The 20,265-nt window shown below is 52.4% G+C and overlaps 1 protein-coding gene across 2 annotated transcripts in view; it reads right to left on the bottom strand.

Moving 5' to 3' along the window:
• CDK5 (cyclin dependent kinase 5) overlaps positions 1 to 16,096 on the bottom strand; it is a 65,647-nt gene extending 49,551 nt beyond the window's left edge. For both annotated transcript variants that reach the window (XM_076064973.1, XM_076064972.1), the window contains exons 1-5: positions 15,916 to 16,096; positions 9,634 to 9,722; positions 7,844 to 7,911; positions 6,788 to 6,848; positions 3,588 to 3,644 (exon numbers count right to left, since the gene is read on the bottom strand). In XM_076064973.1, the coding sequence (XP_075921088.1) occupies positions 3,588 to 3,644; positions 6,788 to 6,848; positions 7,844 to 7,911; positions 9,634 to 9,722; positions 15,916 to 15,952 (312 nt within the window). In that variant the 5' untranslated portion in view covers positions 15,953 to 16,096. The remainder of the gene's footprint in view (positions 1 to 3,587; positions 3,645 to 6,787; positions 6,849 to 7,843; positions 7,912 to 9,633; positions 9,723 to 15,915) is intronic.
• Between the last annotated feature and the right edge of the window lie 4,169 nt (positions 16,097 to 20,265).

Here is a 20,265-nt window from a genome sequence, read left to right as displayed (position 1 = left end):
CAATCACAATCATCAACATCATCATCACCACCACCACCACCACCATCAACACCATCACCACCACCACCATCACCATCATCATCAACACCATCACCACCACCACCATCACCATCAACATCAACACCATCAACACCATCAACACCATCATCATCAACACCATCAACACCATCAACATCAACACCATCACCATCAACACCATCAACACCACCATCACCATCAACACCATCACCATCACCACCACCATCAACATCAACACCACCACCATCAACACCATCACCATCACCATCAACACCACCACCACCATCACCACCATCACCATCATCATCACCAATACCATCACCACCACCATCACCACCATCAACATCAACACCACCACCATCACCACCATCACCATCATCATCACCAATACCATCACCACCACCATCACCACCATCAACATCACCACCACCACCACCATCAACACCATCACCACCATCAACATCAACACCATCAACATCACCAACAACACCATCATCAACACCATCACCACCACCACCATCACCATCAACATCAACACCATCAACACCATCATCATCAACACCATCAACATCAACACCATCACCACCACCACCATCAACACCATCACCACCACCACCACCACCATCACCACCACCATCACCATCAACACCATCACCACCACCAACATCAACACCATCAACATCATCAACATCACCATCAACACCATCAACATCAACATCACCACCATCAACATCAACATCATCACCACCATCACCACCATCAACATCACAATCACAATCATCAACATCATCATCACCACCATCACCCCCATCAACACCATCAACATCAACATCACAATCATCATCATTACCATCACCACCATCACCACCATCAACATCAACATCATCAACATCACAATCATCAACATCATCATCACCACCATCACCACCATCAACATCACCATCATCAACACCATCATCATCAACACCATCACCATCATCACCATCATCATCATCACCATCAACACCATCAACATCACAATCACAATCATCATCACCATCATCACCATCAACATCAACACCATCATCATCACCATCATCAACATCAACACCATCAACACCATCATCATCATCATCACCATCATCACCATCAACATCAACACCATCATCATCACCACCATCAACATCAACACCATCATCAATATCATTCACCATCACCATCAACATCATCATCACCACCATCAATATCATTCACCATCACCACAATCATCATCACCATCCATAACGGAGGTTTCATTGGGGGGCTGCGGGCATAACGACACAATGATTTTTACGCGATTCTATCCCAAATAACACCTCGATTATGGACGATTCTTCGTCACGAAAGCCTCCTCTTCCGACTGCTACTGGGCTCGGAGTAGTTCCAGACTAGGCCTAGGACCAGGCCCGGGACTAGGCCTGGCAGTAGTCGCGGACTAGGCTTAGGACCAGGCCCGGGACTAGGCCTGGGAGTAGGCCCGGGACTAGGCCCGGGAGTAGGCCCGGGCCTAAGCCTGGGGCTAGGCCCATGACTAGGCCCGCAGTAGTCGCGGACTAGGCCTAGGACCAGGCCCGGGACTAGGCCTGGGAGTAGGCCTGGGCCTAAGCCTGGGGCTAGGCCGATGACTAGGCCTGGAGTAATCCCGGACTATGCCTAGGACCAGGCCCGGGACTAGGCCTGGGAGTAGGCCCCGAACTAGGCCCGGGAGTAGGCCTGGGCCTAAGCCTGGGGCTAGGCCCATGACTAGGCCCGGAGTAATCCCAGACTAGGCCTTGGACAAGGCCCCGAACTAGGCCCGGGAGTAGGCCTGGGCCTAAGCCTGGGGCTAGGCCAATGACTAGGCCCGGAGTAATCCCGGACTATGCCTAGGACCAGGCTAGGACTAGGCCTGGGAGTAGGCCCGGGACTAGGCCTGGGAGTAGGCCCAGGCGTAAGCCTGGGGCTAAGCCCATGACTAGGCCCGGAGTAGTCACGGACTAGGCCTAGGGACAGGCCCAGGACTAGGCCTGGGCCTAAGCCTAGGTCTAGGCCCACAACGAGGCTATCCCAGACTAGGCCTAGGACCAGGCCCCGGACTAGGCCCGGGAGTAGGCCTGGGCCTAAGCCTGGGTCTAGGCCCATGACTAGGCCCGGAGTAGTCCCAGACTAGGCCTAGGACCAGACCCCGGACTAGGCCCGGGAGTAGGCCTGGGCCTAAGCCTGGGGCTAGGCCCATGACTAGGCCCGGAGTAGTCCCAGACTAGGCCCAGGACTAGGCCAAAACTAGGCTGGGATCTAGGCCCATGACTAGGCCCGGAGTAGTCCCAGACCAGGTCTCTGACTAGGCCCGGCGCTAAGCCCGTAACTAGACCTAGGTCCGGGACTAGGCCTGGGAGTGAGCCCGGGACTGGGGCTAAAACTAGGCTTAGGGTTTAGGCCCGGGACAGGGCCCGGGGCTAGGCCCAAAACGAGGCCCTAGTCCGGGCCTAGACCCAGGCCCGACCACCTGACATCTGTGGCCTTGGCAGCTCATCAGATTCCTCCTGAAGCATGGACACGGGAACTCTGAGACTGGTCAGCGAGGGGGTCGGGAGGGGGTCGGGAGGGGGTCAGGAGGGGGTCGGGAGGGGGTCGAGAGGGGGTCAGCGAGGGGGTCGGGAGGTCACCCCCGGAGCTGCTGGGTGACAGCCAGGGGGCTCGTGGGTAGCGAGCGGCGTGGTGGTAGTGGTGGTGGTGGTGGTAGTGGTGGTGGTGGTAGTGGTGGTGGTGGTGGTGGTAGTGGTGGTGGTGGTAGTGGTGGTGGTGGTGGTAGTAGTGGTGGTGGTGGTAGTGGTGGTAGTAGTGGTGGTAGTGGTGGTGGTGGTGCTGGTGGTAGTGGTGGTAGTGGTGGTGGTAGTGGTGGTGGTGTTAGCGGTGGTGGTAGTTGAGGTGGTAGTGGTAGTGGTGGTGGCAGTGGTGGTGGTAGTGGTGGTAGTGGTGGTAGGAGTGGTGGTAGTGGTGGTGGTAGTGGTGGTGGTAGTGGTAGTAGTGGTGGTGGTAGTGGTAGTGGTGGTGGTGGTAGTGGTGGTGGTAGTGGTGGTAGTGGTAGTGGTGGTGGTAGTGGTGGTGGTGGTAGTGGTGGTGGTGGTAGTGGTGGTGGTGGTGGTAGTGGTGGTGGTGGTAGTGGTGGTAGTGGTGGTAGTAGTGGTGGTGGTGGTAGTGGTGGTAGTGGTAGTAGTGGTGGTAGTGGTGGTGGTGGTAGTGGTGGTGGTGGTAGTGGTGGTGGTAGTGGTGGTAGTGGTGGTGGTAGTAGTGGTGGTAGTGGTGGTGGTGGTAGTAGTGGTGGTGGTGGTAGTGGTGGTGGTGGTAGTTGTGGTGGTAGTGGTGGTGGTAGTGGTGGTAGTGGTAGTGGTGGTGGTAGTGGTGGTGGTGGTGGTAGTGGTGGTGGTGGTAGTGGTGGTGGTAGTGGTGGTGGTAGTGGTGGTAGTGGTGGTGGTAGTGGTGGTAGTGGTGGTGGTAGTAGTAGTGGTGGTGGTGTTGGTGGTGGTGGTATTGGTGGTGGTAGTGGTGGTGCCTGGGAGGTCACTGCTCACCCTCACGACCTCAGGGTCCAGGTCACCGTTGCAGCTGTCAAAGTACTTCTTGAGGTCCTGGTGAGAGTGGGAGAGGCGACACAAAGACAAAACTCCCCCAGGTAGCCTCTAGCAGGGCTGTAGGGGCAAGTGCTGTTAGTGGCGAGTAGCACCACCAATGATGTACACACACAGACACATAGACACAACAACCGCCATTCGCCACTAAGTGGCGGTGACGTCACCACGACGCTTGTGCCAGGCCATGTGCACCTTGAGGCCACGTGAAGTGTCGAACGCCCGCTGGCAGGAGGTCACGGGGCAGACCCAGGTGCCACGGGTCGACTGAGATTACTGGCTGATGCACCACCTGTGCCCCCTACTGTGCCAACCTGCTGTGCTTTAGCCACCCGGCGCTCCGCTCGTTGTTGTGAGCGTCGCTCCTCCGCCCTCCGTTGTTGTTGGAGGGCGACTGCCTCCAACTGCCCAGTAGCGTCCTTCACGAGCCTCCTCCACAGAGGCCGATCTTGACACCGCTGGTACCGGTCATCGGCAAGTCCACTCAGCTCCACGTCCTCCTGTACCACATCACTCCATCTCTTCTCTAGCCCGTGCCGCACCCGTTTAGCCCCCTCGATCCGGCCGAACAAAAGCTATTTCGGCATGCGGTGGCTGGGCATCCGGGCTACATGACCCAGCCAACGCAGCCTTGCCTGCTGGAGGAGTTCACCGATGGGACCTTGCCCAGATCTTTCAAGGATATGTGAGCTCCTCACACAATCCAGCCTGGATAAACCCAGGATGGATCGTAGGCAGGCCAGCCTAACTGTTTCTAACTGGCGAAGATGTTCCATTAGGGGGGTCCACGTTTCGCAAGCGTAGAGAAGGGAGGGAATGACCGTGGCTGAGAAGACCTGAAGCTTAGTGCAGAGCGACAGACCAGGTAGCTTCCACACAGCGTTACACAACCGATTAAAAGATATTGCCGCTCGACTGATTCGGAGTGAGACCTCTGCTGTTAAACTGGAGCCGGTCATAAGCACACTGCCCAGGTATGGGAAACTCTCCACTTTCTCCACAACTGCCCCATCACCGATTGGGAGTTGTGGGGGTGGAGTGTCCGATGGTACAAAATACCCAGGCAGGTGCTTAGTTTTGGTGGGGCTGATGGTAAGGCCCCATCTCTTAGTGGCACGCTCCAGTCCCAGCAGCAGCGTCTCCAACTCCTCCTCTGAATGAGCAGCTATTACCAAATCATCGACATACATAACGTGGTTGAGCAATAGGGAGCCATCCCTTGACCGCACCAGGGCATCGATCAGCCTCCCATTATATCTGTACCAAATGGAGATTCCCCCGGTACAGCTATTGAAGGCTTCACGAACTACGTGGTGAAAATAGATGTTAAATAATGTGGGAGCCAGAGGACATCCCTGTCGCACCCCAAGGTGTACACAGGGAATGGCTCCGACTCCCGGCCACGTAGTTTTACCCGGGCCCGCTCACCATCATGAAGGTCCTTAATGATCGTGAGCAGCGGGTCAGGGACTCTGAAAGCACGGAGAACAACCCAAAGCCCAGGCCTACTGATGGCATCATAGGCCTTGACCAGGTCAATAAAGCAGAGATGTAGGTCTTGCTGGAATTCACTACACCTCTGCTGTAGCAGACAGACAGAAAATATGGCATCTGTGCAGGACCGCCCTATTCTGAAACCGCATTGGGGCTCCGCAAGCCTCTCCTCAGCGTGCCTGGCAAGGCGATGTTGAATAATCCTTACCAGGACCTTTCCCGGCACACCGAGGACTGAGATGCCCCTGTAGTTGTTACAGTCTGTGCGGTCCCCCTTCTTAAAGAGGGGGACCACCAGGGCATCCTTCCAGTCCTGCGGAACCCGTCCAGTGGTCCAGACTGTTGTTACGATGTCATATAGGGCAGTCTGTGCACAAACGCCACCCTCTCTCAGCATTTCGCTTGGGAGATCATCTCTGCCCGCTGCCTTTCCTAGTCAGACTACGGATCGCCTTTAGTACTTCCTGAACAGATGGCACCTCAGCCAGCCACTCACAGGGGGTGACTTCTTCCAATATTTGAGACACCGCAGCCTCAGCAGGGTCATCCCCACTTTGTGCCACGATGTTTTCCTGGCTGAGGGATTTCCCTCCCCCAGGACCTCACAGAAATGCTCAGCAAATCTGCAAACCTGTTCCTGGGGGTCGGAGATTGGATCACCGTTTTTTCCCCTAATGATGGTAATAGGTGTGGTGCTGCAGGTTACTTTTTTATGGAGTTAAATAGAGATTTGTGATCGCGGGCCACTGAGGCAGACTCCATCGCCTCGGCAACCCGCGACCACCACCCATCTTTGCAGCGCCTCACGGCTCTCCGAACCTTCGTGCGAAGGCAGCGGTAAGCCTCCTCATTCTCTGACGTGGGATTCTGTAGCCGATGACAGTGGGCCTGTCGCTTTTTCTTAACTATCCTGAACACCTCCTCTGTCAGCCAGGGTCTCTGGGGAGGTCTGGAATCGGCCCTCCCCCCACAGCATTGTCCACGACAGAGTTGCCCGTCCGGCACCGCGAGGAGGTAGGGGGTTGTTTTGCACAGACACACACAGACATGCACACACACAGACACACACACACGCAGACACACGCAGACACACACAGACACACACACACAGACACACACAGACACACACAGACACACACAGAGACACACAGACAGACACAAAGAGAAAGACACACACACAGTGAAACACACATAGTGACACACACAGTGACACACACACACACACAGTGACACACACACGCAGTGACTAACACAGTGACACACACACAGTGACACACACGCAGTGACACACACACGCAGTGACTAACACAGTGACACACACACGCAGTGACTAACACAGTGACACACACACACAGACACACACACACAGTGAAACACACATAGTGACACACACAGTGACACACACACACACACAGTGACACACACACGCAGTGACTAACACAGTGACACACACACAGTGACACACACACGCAGTGACACACACACACAGTGACACACACACGCAGTGACTAACACAGTGACACACACACAGTGACACACACACGCAGTGACTAACACAGTGACACACACACAGTGACACACACACACAGACACACACACAGAGGCGTGGTGCTGGCATAATGGTGAGCAGGTGCCCGTCTTCACCTCACCTGGTCACAGAATTCAAACACCAAGGTGAGCTTCTTCTCACTGTGGAGGACATCGTGGAGTCTGCAAGCACAGACACACACACACACAACAACAACCGCCATTCGCCACTAAGTGGCGGTGACGTCACCACGACGCTTGTGCCAGGCCATGTGCACCTTGAGGCTATCACGTGAAGTGTCGAACGCCCGCTGGCAGGAGGTCACGGGGCAGACCCAGGTGTCACGGGTCGACTGACTGAGATGACTGAGATGAGTGGCTGATGCACCACCTGTGCCCCCTACTGTGCCAACCTGCTGTGCTTTAGCCACCCGGCGCTCCGCTCGTTGTTGTGAGCGTCGCTCCTCCGCCCTCCGTTGTTGTTGGAGGGCGACTGCCTCCAACTGCCCAGTAGCGTCCTTCACGAGCCTCCTCCACAGAGGCCAATCTTGACACCGCTGGTACCGGTCATTGGCAAGTCCACTCAGCTCCACGTCCTCCTGTACCACATCACTCCATCTCTTCTCTAGCCCGTGCCGCGCCTGTTTAGCCCCCTCGATCCGGCCGAACAAAAGCTGTTTCGGCATGCGGTGGCTGGGCATGCGGGCTACATGACCCAGCCATCGCAGCCTTGCCCGCCGGAGGAGCTCACCGATGGGACCGTGCCCAGATCTTTCAAGGATTTGTGAGCTCCTCACACAATCCAGTCTGGTTAAACCCAGGATGGATCGTAGGCAGGTCAGCCTAAATGTTTGTAACCGGCGAAGATGTTCCATTAGGGGGGGTCCACGTTTCGCAAGCGTAGAGATGTTAGGGAATGACCGTGGCCGAGAAGACCTGAAGCTTAGTGCGGAGCGACAGACCAGGTAGCTTCCACACAGCGTTACGCAACCGATGAAAAGATATTGCCGCTCGACTGATTCGGAGTGAGACCTCTGCTGTTAAAGTGGAGCCGGTCATAAGCACACTGGGGGTGGTTAGGGGGTAGTTAGGGGGTAGCTAGGGGGTGGTTATGGGGTAGTTAGGGGGTAGTTAGGGGGTAGTTAGGGGGTAGTTAGGGGGTAGTTAGGGGTAGTTACCGGACGATGTTTTTGTGTTTCAGTTCTTTGAGAAGGCAGATTTCTCTTAGTGCTGAGCTTGGTACTCCCTGGAGACATCAACAACATCATCATCATCAACAACATCATCATCATCAACAACATCAACAACATCATCATCATCAACAACATCAACATCATAAACAACATCAACAACAACATCAACAACATCATCAACATCAACAACATCATCAACAACATCAACAACATCAACAACATCAGCAACATCAACAACATCAACAACATCAGCAACATCAACAACATCAACAACATCAACAACAACATCAACAACATCATCATCAACAACATCAACAACATAATCATCATCAACATCATCAACATCAACAACATCAACATCATCAACATCATCAACAACATCAACAACAACATCAACAACATCATCAACAACAACAACATCATCAACAACATCAACAACATCATCAACAACAACAACAACATCATCAACAACATCAACAACATCATCAACAACATCAACAACATCATCAACAACAACAACAACATCAACAACATAATCATCATCAACATCATCAACATCAACAACATCAACAACATCATCAACAACATCAACAACATCACCAACAACATCATCAACAACATCAACAACATCATCATCATCAACATCATCAACAACAACAACATCAACAACGTCATCAACAACATCAACAACATCAACAACATCACCAACAACATCAACATCATCAACATCATCATCAACAACATCATCAACAACATCAACATCATCATCATCAACATCATCAACAACAACAACATCAACATCAACAACAACATCAACAACATCATCAACATCACCAACATCATCATCAACAACATCATCATCAACATCATCAACAACATCAACAACATCAACATCATCAACAACATCAACAACATCATCAACAACATCAACAACATCACCAACAACATCAACAACAACATCAACAACATCATCAACATCACCAACATCATCATCAACAACATCATCAACATCATCAACATCATCAACAACATCAACAACATCATCAACAACATCACCAACAACATCAACAACATCATCAACAACATCATCATCAACAACAACATCAACATCATCATCAACAACATCAACAACATCATCAACATCAACAACAACATCACCATCAACATCAACAACAACATCACCAACAACATCAACATCAACATCAACATAATCATCAACATCATCAACATCACCAACATCACCAACAACATCAACAACATCAACAACAACATCAACAACAACATCAACATCAACATCACCAACAACATCAACATCAACAACATCAACAACATCAACAACAACATCACCAACAACATCAACATCAACATCACCAACAACATCATCAACAACATCATCAACAACATCATCAACACCAACAACAACATCAACAACAACATCAACAACATCAACAACAACATCACCAACAACATCAACAACAACATCAACATCATCAACATCACCAACAACATCATCAACAACATCATCAACAACATCATCAACATCAACAACAACATCATCAACATCACCAACAACATCATCAACAACATCATCAACAACATCATCAACATCAACAACAACATCAACAACAACATCAACAACATCAACATAATCATCAACATCATCTTGGTGTGTGGGGAGTGACCCCCCCCCACTCCCCCCCACCCTCCCACCCCCCCCACCACCCCCCCACCACCACCCCCCCACCACCCCCCCCCCCCCCCCCCACCCCACCCACCTCGTCGTCGTCATCAAGACGAACTCGTTTGAGCGCCACGATTTCGTGAGTCTCACGGTTCTTGGCCTTGAACACCGTTCCGTACGTACCTACACGTGAACACACCGTGAACACACACACACAGTGAACACACACCTACACGTGAACACACACAGTGAACACACACCTACACGTGAACACACACACGTGAACACACATACACCTACACGTGAACACACGTGAACACACACCTACACGTGAACACACACACACACGTGAACACACACACACGGTGAACACACACACACGGTGAACACACACACACAGTGAACACACATACACACACGTGAACACACCTACACGTGAACACACACACGTGAACACACACACACAGTGAACACACACACACGGTGAACACACACACACAGTGAACACACATACACACACGTGAACACACACACGTGAACACACCTACACGTGAACACACACACGTGAACACACACACGTGAACACACACACGTGAACACACACACACGTGAACACACACGCGTGAACACACACCTACACGTGAACACACACACACACACGTGAACACACACGCACGTGAACACACACACCTACACGTGAACACACGTGAACACACATACAGTGAACACACACACGTGAACACACCTACACGTGAACACACACCGTGAACACACACACACGGTGAACACACACACACAGTGAACACACACACACCTACACGTGAACACACACCGTGAACACACACCTACACGTGAACACACACACGGTGAACACACACCGTGAACACACACACACACCGTGAACACACACCTACACGTGAACACACACACAGTGAACACACACACACGTGAACACACCTACACGTGAACATACACACACGTGAACACACACACCTACACGTGAACACACACACCTACACGTGAACACACACCGTGAACACACACACGTGAACACACACCTACACGTGAACACACACCTACACGTGAACACACACGTGAACACACGTGAACACACACACACCTACACGTGAACACACACACCTACACGTGAACACACACCGTGAACACACACACACGGTGAACACACACACACGTGAACACACACACCTACACGTGAACACACACCGTGAACACACACACACGGTGAACACACACGTGAACACACACACCTACACGTGAACACACACCGTGAACACACACACACGGTGAACACACACACGTGAACACACACACCTACACGTGAACACACACCGTCAACATACACACACACCCCTACACGTGAACACACGGTGAACACACACACACACATGTGAACACACGTGAACACACACCGTGAACATACACACACCTACACGTGAACACACGTGAACACACACACCTACACGTGAACACACACGGTGAACACGCACACACCAGCGGAGAGACTAAGGGCTCTAAGAAAAGCCGTCTCTGGTGTGGACCAATGAAATTCAAGGACGGTGCCAATATTATTATCAGAGTTGTCTCTTTTTGTTTGCATTTTTGACTGCTTGTGTTGTGGTTATTGCAAACATGATCGGCTTGTATAAAGGTGTCAGTTTTAGTGCCAGATAAAAAGGTAAAAACCTATTGATATGTTTTGCTACTGGCAAAGGAGGTCTCATAATGTAAAGGCTTACCCCGAGCCCTCAATACTCTGATGGTGCGCTGTTTTTTTGAGTTGTACGCCTTGTGGTGTCATCTGGTCCAACACCAGCGGAGAGACTGAGGGCTCTAAGAAAAGCCGTCTCTGGTGTGGACCAATGAAATTCAAGGACGGTGCCAATATTATCAGAGTCTCTTTTTGTTTGCATTTTTGACTGCTTGTGTTGTGGTTATTGCAAACATGATCCCCTTGTATAAAGGTGTCAGTTTTTGTGCCAGTTAAAAGGGTAAGAAAAAACCTATTGCTATATATATCTCGCTGCTGGCAAAGAGGGTCTCATAATGAAAATCCTCTAGAGGCAGTTTTGAGTGAAGCTCTCATTGGTGGCGATTCAAGTTGTAGTCTATTGGCGACAGCGTTCCAGACACTGGGGGGACATCAATAGCAAAGGCCCTTCCTCCAGTTTTTCGTACGATAGTCGCTATCCCGCATAGCACGCTCGTTGCCGTCGGTACTTCCACACAGGAGCACTAAATCTGAGACGTCAACTCAACGATCGTCATTTTAAATTAAAATGTTCACGCAAACACCGCCGACGGGGGATGGTGGGGGGGGGGGTGTTAGGGCAGGGTGCCACCGGCGGGATGAGGCTCACTTCCGGTCGGCGGGGTAATCTATCCGAGGGTCGGTGAAGTAGGCCGCAATCACGAATATTATTCTAAAACGTTTGCACTTGTGTTAGACATATGATTTAGTGTTGTTGTTGTTATTATTACCGGCCTATGTGGCAGCTCTTTTCGTGGCTACATTATCATCACTTGTAAAATTCATAACAATCAGCCGAATATATATTCTTAGTTTTTTCGGTAAAGTCACGTTGACTTTTATTGTTTTATATATATTTTGTTATTTTGTTGTTTCTCTTCAACGTGACTTTACCGAAAAAACTAAGAATATGAATTACTGCAGTCACGAAAGCTTTAAATCAAAAATCAGCCGAATACTCTAAACGTCTATGGGTCTCTGTGTGGTGGTGAGTCTATGGGTCTCTGTGTGGTGGTGAGTCTATGGGTCTCTGTGTGGTGAGTCTATGGGTCTCTGTGTGGTGGTGAGTCTATGGGTCTCTGTGTGGTGGTGAGTCTATGGGTCTCTGTGTGGTGGTGAGTCTATGGGTCTCTGTGTGGTGATGAGTCTATGGGTCTCTGTGTGGTGGTGAGTCTATGGGTCTCTGTGTGGTGGTGAGTCTATGGGTCTCTGTGTGGTGGTGAGTCTATGGGTCTCTGTGTGGTGGTGAGTCTATGGGTCTCTGTGTGGTGGTGAGTCTATGGGTCTCTGTGTGGTGGTGAGTCTATGGGTCTCTGTGTGGTGATGAGTCTATGGGTCTCTGTGTGGTGGTGAATCTATGGGTCTCTGTGTGGTGATGAGTCTCTGGGTCTCTGTGTGGTGATGAGTCTATGGGTCTCTGTGTGGTGGTGAGTCTATGGGTCTCTGTGTGGTGGTGAATCTATGGGTCTCTGTGTGGTGGTGAGTCTATGGGTCTCTGTGTGGTGATGAGTCTATGGGTATCTGTGTGGTGGTGAGTCTATGGGTCTCTGTGTGGTGATGAGTCTATGGGTCTCTGTGTGGTGATGAGTCTATGGGTCTCTGTGTGGTGGTGAGTCTATGGGTCTCTGTGTGGTGGTGAGTCTATGGGTCTCTGTGTGGTGATGAGTCTATGGGTCTCTGTGTGGTGGTGAGTCTATGGGTCTCTGTGTGGTGATGAGTCTATGGGTCTCTGTGTGATGAGTCTATCTGTGGGTCTCTAATACCCTTAGAGACCCACAGACAGACCCACAGAGATCCACGGAGACCCACAGAGACCCACAGAGACCCACACAGACCCACACAGAGACCCACAGAGACCCACACAGATCCACACAGATCCACAGAGACCCATAGAGACCCATAGAGACCCACACAGACCCACACAGAGACCCACGGAGACCCAGAGACCCAGAGACCCACAAAGATCCACAGAGACCCATAGAGACCCACAGAGACCCACAGAGACCCACAGAGACCCACACAGAGACCCACAGAGACCCACACAGAGACCCACAGAGACCCACAGAGACCCACACAGAGACCCACAGAGACCCACACAGACCCACAGAGACCCACAGAGACCCACACAGAGACCCACAGAGACCCACAGAGAGACCCACAGATACCCACAGAGACCCACAGAGACCCACACAGAGACCCACAGAGACCCACACAGAGACCCACACAGAGACCCACACAGAGACCCACACAGAGACCCACAGAGACCCACAGAGACCCACAGAGACCCACACAGAGACCCACACAGAGACCCACACAGACCCACACAGACCCACACAGAGACCCACAGAGACCCACACAGAGACCCATGGAGACCCACACAGAGACCCACACAGACCCACAGAGACCCACACAGATCCACAGAGACCCACAGAGACCCACACAGACCCACACAGAGACCCACAGAGACCCACACAGAGACCCACACAGAGACCCACAGAGACCCACACAGAGACCCACACAGACCCACAGAGACCCACACAGAGACCCACACAGAGACCCACACAGACCCACACAGACCCACACAGAGACCCACAGAGACCCACAGAGACCCACACAGAGACCCACAGAGACCCACACAGAGATCCACACAGACCCACAGAGAGACCCACACAGAGACCCACAGAGACCCACACAGAGACCCACACAGACCCACAGAGACCCACACAGAGACCCACACAGACCCACACAGAGACCCACAGAGACCCACAGAGACCCACACAGAGACCCACAGAGACCCACACAGAGACCCACACAGACCCACACAGAGACCCACAGAGACCCACAGAGACCCACACAGAGACCCACAGAGAGACCCACACAGAGACCCACAGAGACCCACACAGAGACCCACACAGAGACCCACACAGACCCACACAGACCCACAGAGACCCACACAGAGACCCACACAGAGACCCACAGAGACCCACACAGAGACCCACACAGAGACCCACACAGACACCCACACAGACCCACACAGAGACCCACAGAGACCCACAGAGACCCACACAGAGACCCACACAGACCCACACAGACCCACACAGAGACCCACACAGAGACCCACACAGAGACCCACAGAGACCCATAGAGACCCACACAGAGACCCACACAGACCCACACACAGACCCACAGAGACCCACAGAGACCCACACAGAAACCCACAGAGACCCACACAGACACCCACACAGACCCACACAGAGACCCACAGAGACCCACAGAGACCCACACAGACCCACACAGAGACCCACACAGAGACCCACACAGAGACCCATAGAGACCCACACAGAGACCCACAGAGACCCACACAGAGACCCACAGAGACCCACAGAGACCCATAGAGACCCACACAGAGACCCACACAAAGACCCACAGAGACCCACACAGAGACCCATAGAGACCCACACAGAGACCCACAGAGACCCACAGAGACCCACACAGAGACCCACACAGACCCACAGAGACCCACAGAGACCCACACAGACCCACAGAGACCCACACAGAGACCCACACAGAGACCCACAGAGACCCACACAGAGACCCACAGAGACCCACACAGACACCCATAGAGACCCACACAGAGACCCACACGGAGACCCACAGAGACCCACACAGAGACCCACAGAGACCCACACAGACACCCATAGAGACCCACACGCAGTGAGAGCCTCAGGCAAAAAAACCCTCAACTCGTGCTGATTTTGATTCTAAACGTGGCGGGGATGAAACAGCTGGGGCCCGAAGACAGAATCCACACATTCCCCACCACGGGGAGAGACACGGGGAGAGACAGAGACACAGAGAGCGAGACAGAGACACATAGAGAGAGACAGAGAGACACACAGAGACAGAGACACAAAGAGAGACACAGAGAGAGACACAGAGAGACAGAGACACAAAGAGAGACACAGAGAGAGACACAGAGAGACAGAGACACAAAGAGAGACACAGAGACACAGATACACACAGAGATACACACAGAGAGACAGAGACACAGAGACAGACACAGAGAGAGACACAGAGAGACAGAGACACAGAGAGACGGAGACACAGAGAGACGGAGACACAGAGAGACAGAGACAAAGAGACAGAGACACAGAGAGACAGAGAGACAGAGACACACAGACACAGAGACACAGAGACACAGAGAGACAGACACAGAGAGACAGAGACAGAGAGACAGAGACACAGAGAGAGACAGAGACACAAAGAGAGACACGGGGAGAGACAGAGGCACAGAGAGAGAGAGAGACAGAGACACAGAGAGACAGAGAGAGACAGAGAGAGACACACAGAGACAGAGACACAGAGACACAGAGAGACAGAGACACAGAGACAGACAGAGACACAGAGACAGAGACACAGTGACAGACACAGAGACACAGAGGCACAGACACAGAGACGCAGACTCCAACATCTACAGCAGCAGCAGGCATCGTCAGGGTCTGGGATCGAACCCACGACCTCCTGTGGACCAAGCGAGGTAGTCAACATCTCAACACCACTCACCACCACCACCACTCCTCACCACTACTCACCACCACCACTCCTCACCTTCTCCAATCTTTTCCAGCTTCTCGTATTTCTGCATCGCCTTGCAGATGGAGACAGAGAGAGAGAGAGACAGAGAGAGACAGAGACAGACAGAGACACAGAGACAGAGAGAGACAGAGAGAGAGACAGAGACACACAGAGACAGAGAGAGAGAGAGACACACAGATACAGAGAGAGACAGAGACACACACAGAGACAGACACAGAGACACACAGATGGAGACACAGAGAGAGAGACACAGAGACACACACAGACACACACAGAGACACAGAGAGAGAGAGACAGAGACAAAGAGAGAGAGACACACACAGATGGAGACACACAGAGAGACACACAGATGGAGACACACAGAGACACACAGAGACACACACAGAGAGACACACACAGAGACACACGCACAGAGACACTGAGACAGACGGAGGGAGACTCCCAGGACACGCGAACTGGCCACTTAGCGAGTCAACATGGATGGGAGTGGAAGATGGTGGAGCTGATGGTGGTGGAGCTGGTGGTGGTGGAGCTGATGGTGGAGCTGGTGGTGGTGGTGCAGCTCATGAAGTAGGAAGGGGAGGATGGAGGAGCCGCTGGAAGCTGTTGCCAGACGAGAGGGGGGAAAAAAACCTCCAGATCCATAGACGCAGACAAAGCTACCCCAGGTAGCCTCTAGCAGGGCTGTAGGGGCAAGTGCCGTGTTAGACACACACAGACAAAGCTCCCCCAGGTAGCCTCTAGCAGGGCTGTAGGGGCAAGTGCTGTGTTAGACACACACAGACAAAGCTCCCCCAGGTAGCCTCTAGCAGGGCTGTAGGGGCAAGTGCAGTGTTAGACACACACAGACAAAGCTCCCCCAGGCAGCCTCTAGTAGGGCTGTAGGGGCAAGTGCAGTGTTAGCCACACACAGACAAAGCTCCCGCAGGTAGCCTCTAGCAGGGCTGTAGGGGCAAGTGCAGTGTTAGACACACACAGACAAAGCTCCCCCAGGTAGCCTCTAGCAGGGCTGTAGGGCCAAGTGCAGTGTTAGACACACACAGACAAAGCTCCCCCAGGTAGCCTCTAGCAGGGCTGTAGGGGCAAGTGCTGCACCTATGAAGGCTACCGGCACTGTGGCTACACACACAGAGGGGGTGGGTGGCCAGCACCACCACGCCCGGCCGCCTTTGTCTCTCCCCCAGTGCTAGCGATGTTCACTACACCACACCTACAGCAGCTACTCTCAGTTGAGGCTGAGTCGACCTAGGGGAGGCCCAGGACCGGTTCAAATAGTCGCCACTGATCCTCAAACGCAGAGACCCATAGACTCACCACCACACAGAGACCCATAGACTCACCACCACACAGAGACCCATAGACTCACCACCACACAGAGACCCATAGACTCACCACCACAGAGAGACCCACAGACTCACCACCACACAGAGACCCATAGACCCATCACCACTACACAGAGACCCATAGACTCACCACCACACAGAGACCCATAGACTCATCACCACCACACAGAGACCCATAGACTCATCACCACCACACAGAGACCCATAGACTCACCACCACACAGAGACCCATAGACTCATCACCACACAGAGACCATAGACTCATCACCACACAGAGACCCATAGACTCACCACACAGAGGCCCATAGACTCACCACCACACAGAGACCCATAGACTCACCACACAGAGACCCATAGACTCATCACCACACAGAGACCCACAGACTCACCACCACACAAAGACCCATAGACTCACCACCACACAGAGACCCATAGACTCACCACCACACAGAGACCCATAGACTCACCACACAGAGACCCATAGACTCATCACCACACAGAGACCCATAGACTCACCACCACACAGAGATCCATAAACTCACCACCACACAGAGACCCATAGACTCACCACACAGAGATCCATAGACTCACCACCACACAGAGACCCATAGACTCGTCACCACACAGAGACCCATAGACTCACCACACACAGAGACCCATAGAATCATCACCACACAGAGACCCATAGACTCATCACCACACAGAGACCCATAGACTCATCACCACACAGAGACCCATAGACTCACCACCACCCAGAGGCCCATAGACTCACCACCACAGAGACCCATAGACTCACCACCACACAGAGACCCACAGACTCACCACACAGAGACCCATAGACTCACCACCACACAGAGACCCATAGACTCATCACCACACAGAGACCCATAGACTCACCACCACACAGAGACCCATAGACTAACCACCACACAGTGACCCATCGACTCACCACCGCACAGAGACCCATAGACTCACCACCACACAGAGACCCGTAGACTCACCACCACACAGAGACCCATAGACTCACCACCACACAGAGACCCATAGACTCACCACCACACAGAGACCCATAGACTCACCACCACACAGAGACCCATAGACTCATCACCACCACACAGAGACCCATAGACTCATCACCACCACACAGAGACCCATAGACTCACCACCACACAGAGACCCATAGACTCACCACACAGAGGCCCATAGACTCACCACCACACAGAGACCCATAGACTCACCACACAGAGACCCATAGACTCATCACCACACAGAGACCCATAGACTCACCACCACACAGAGACCCATAGACTCATCACCACACAGAGACCCATAGACTCACCACCACACAGAGACCCATAGACTCACCACCACACAGAGACCCATAGACTCACCACACAGAGACCCATAGACTCACCACACACAGAGACCCATAAACTCATCACCACACAGAGACCTATAGACTCATCACCACACAGATACCCAAAGACTCACCACCACACAGAGACCCATAGACTCACCACCACACAGAGACCCATAGACTCACCACACAGAGACCCATAGACTCATCACCACACAGAGACCCATAGACTCACCACCACACAGAGATCCATAAACTCACCACCACACAGAGACCCATAGACTCACCACACAGAGATCCATAGACTCACCACCACACAGAGACCCATAGACTCATCACCACACAGAGACCCATAGACTCACCACACACAGAGACCCATAGAATCATCACCACACAGAGACCCATAGACTCATCACCACACAGAGACCCATAGACTCATCACCACACAGAGACCCATAGACTCACCACCACCCAGAGGCCCATAGACTCACCACCACAGAGACCCATAGACTCACCACCACACAGAGACCCACAGACTCACCACACAGAGACCCATAGACTCACCACCACACAGAGACCCATAGACTCATCACCACACAGAGACCCATAGACTCACCACCACACAGAGACCCATAGACTAACCACCACACAGAGACCCATAGACTCACCACCACACAGAGACCCATAGACTCATCACCACACAGAGACCCATAGACTCATCACCACACAGAGACCCATAGACTCACCACCACACAGAAACCCATAGACTCACCGCCACACAGAGAGCGATAGACTCACCACCACACAGAGACCCCATAGACTCACCACCACACAGAGACCCATAGACTCACCACCACACAGAGACCTATAGACTCACCACACAGAGACCCATAGACCCACCACCACACAGAGACCCATAGACTCATCACCACGCAGAGACCCATAGACTCACCACCACAGAGAGTCCCACAGACTCACCACCACACAGAGACCCATAGACTCATCACCACCACACAGAGACCCATAGACTCATCACCACCACACAGAGACCCATAGACTCACCACCACACAGAGACCCATAGCCTCATCACCACACAGAGACCCATAGACTCACCACCACACAGAGACCCATAGACGCATCACCACACAGAGACCCATAGACTCACCACACAGAGACCCATAGACTCACCACACAGAGACCCATAGACTCACCACACAGAGACCCATAGACTCATCACCACACAGAGACCCATAGACTCACCACCACACAGAGACCCATAGACTCACCACTACACAGAAACCCATAGACTCACCACCACACAGAGACCCATAGACTCACCACACAGAGACCCATAGACTCACCACACACAGAGACCCATAAACTCATCACCACACAGAGACATATAGACTCATCACCACACAGATACCCATAGACTCATCACCACACAGAGACCCATAGACTCACCACCACACAGAGACCCATAGACTCACCACCACACAGAGACCCATAGACTCACCACCACACAGAGACCCATAGACTCACCACACAGAGACCCATAGACTCACCACCACCCAGAGACCCATAGACTCACCACCACACAGAGACCCATAGACTCACCACACAGAGACCCATAGACTCACCACCACCCAGAGACCCATAGA

The sequence above is a fragment of the Petromyzon marinus genome, unplaced genomic scaffold (assembly GCF_048934315.1).
Source record: "Petromyzon marinus isolate PM22_M1 ecotype Great Lakes invasive population unplaced genomic scaffold, UKy_Petmar_22M1.pri1.0 PM_Scaffold_94, whole genome shotgun sequence".
Classification (NCBI taxonomy): domain Eukaryota; kingdom Metazoa; phylum Chordata; class Hyperoartia; order Petromyzontiformes; family Petromyzontidae; genus Petromyzon; species Petromyzon marinus.
This window is presented reverse-complemented; position numbering and strand designations above follow the sequence as displayed.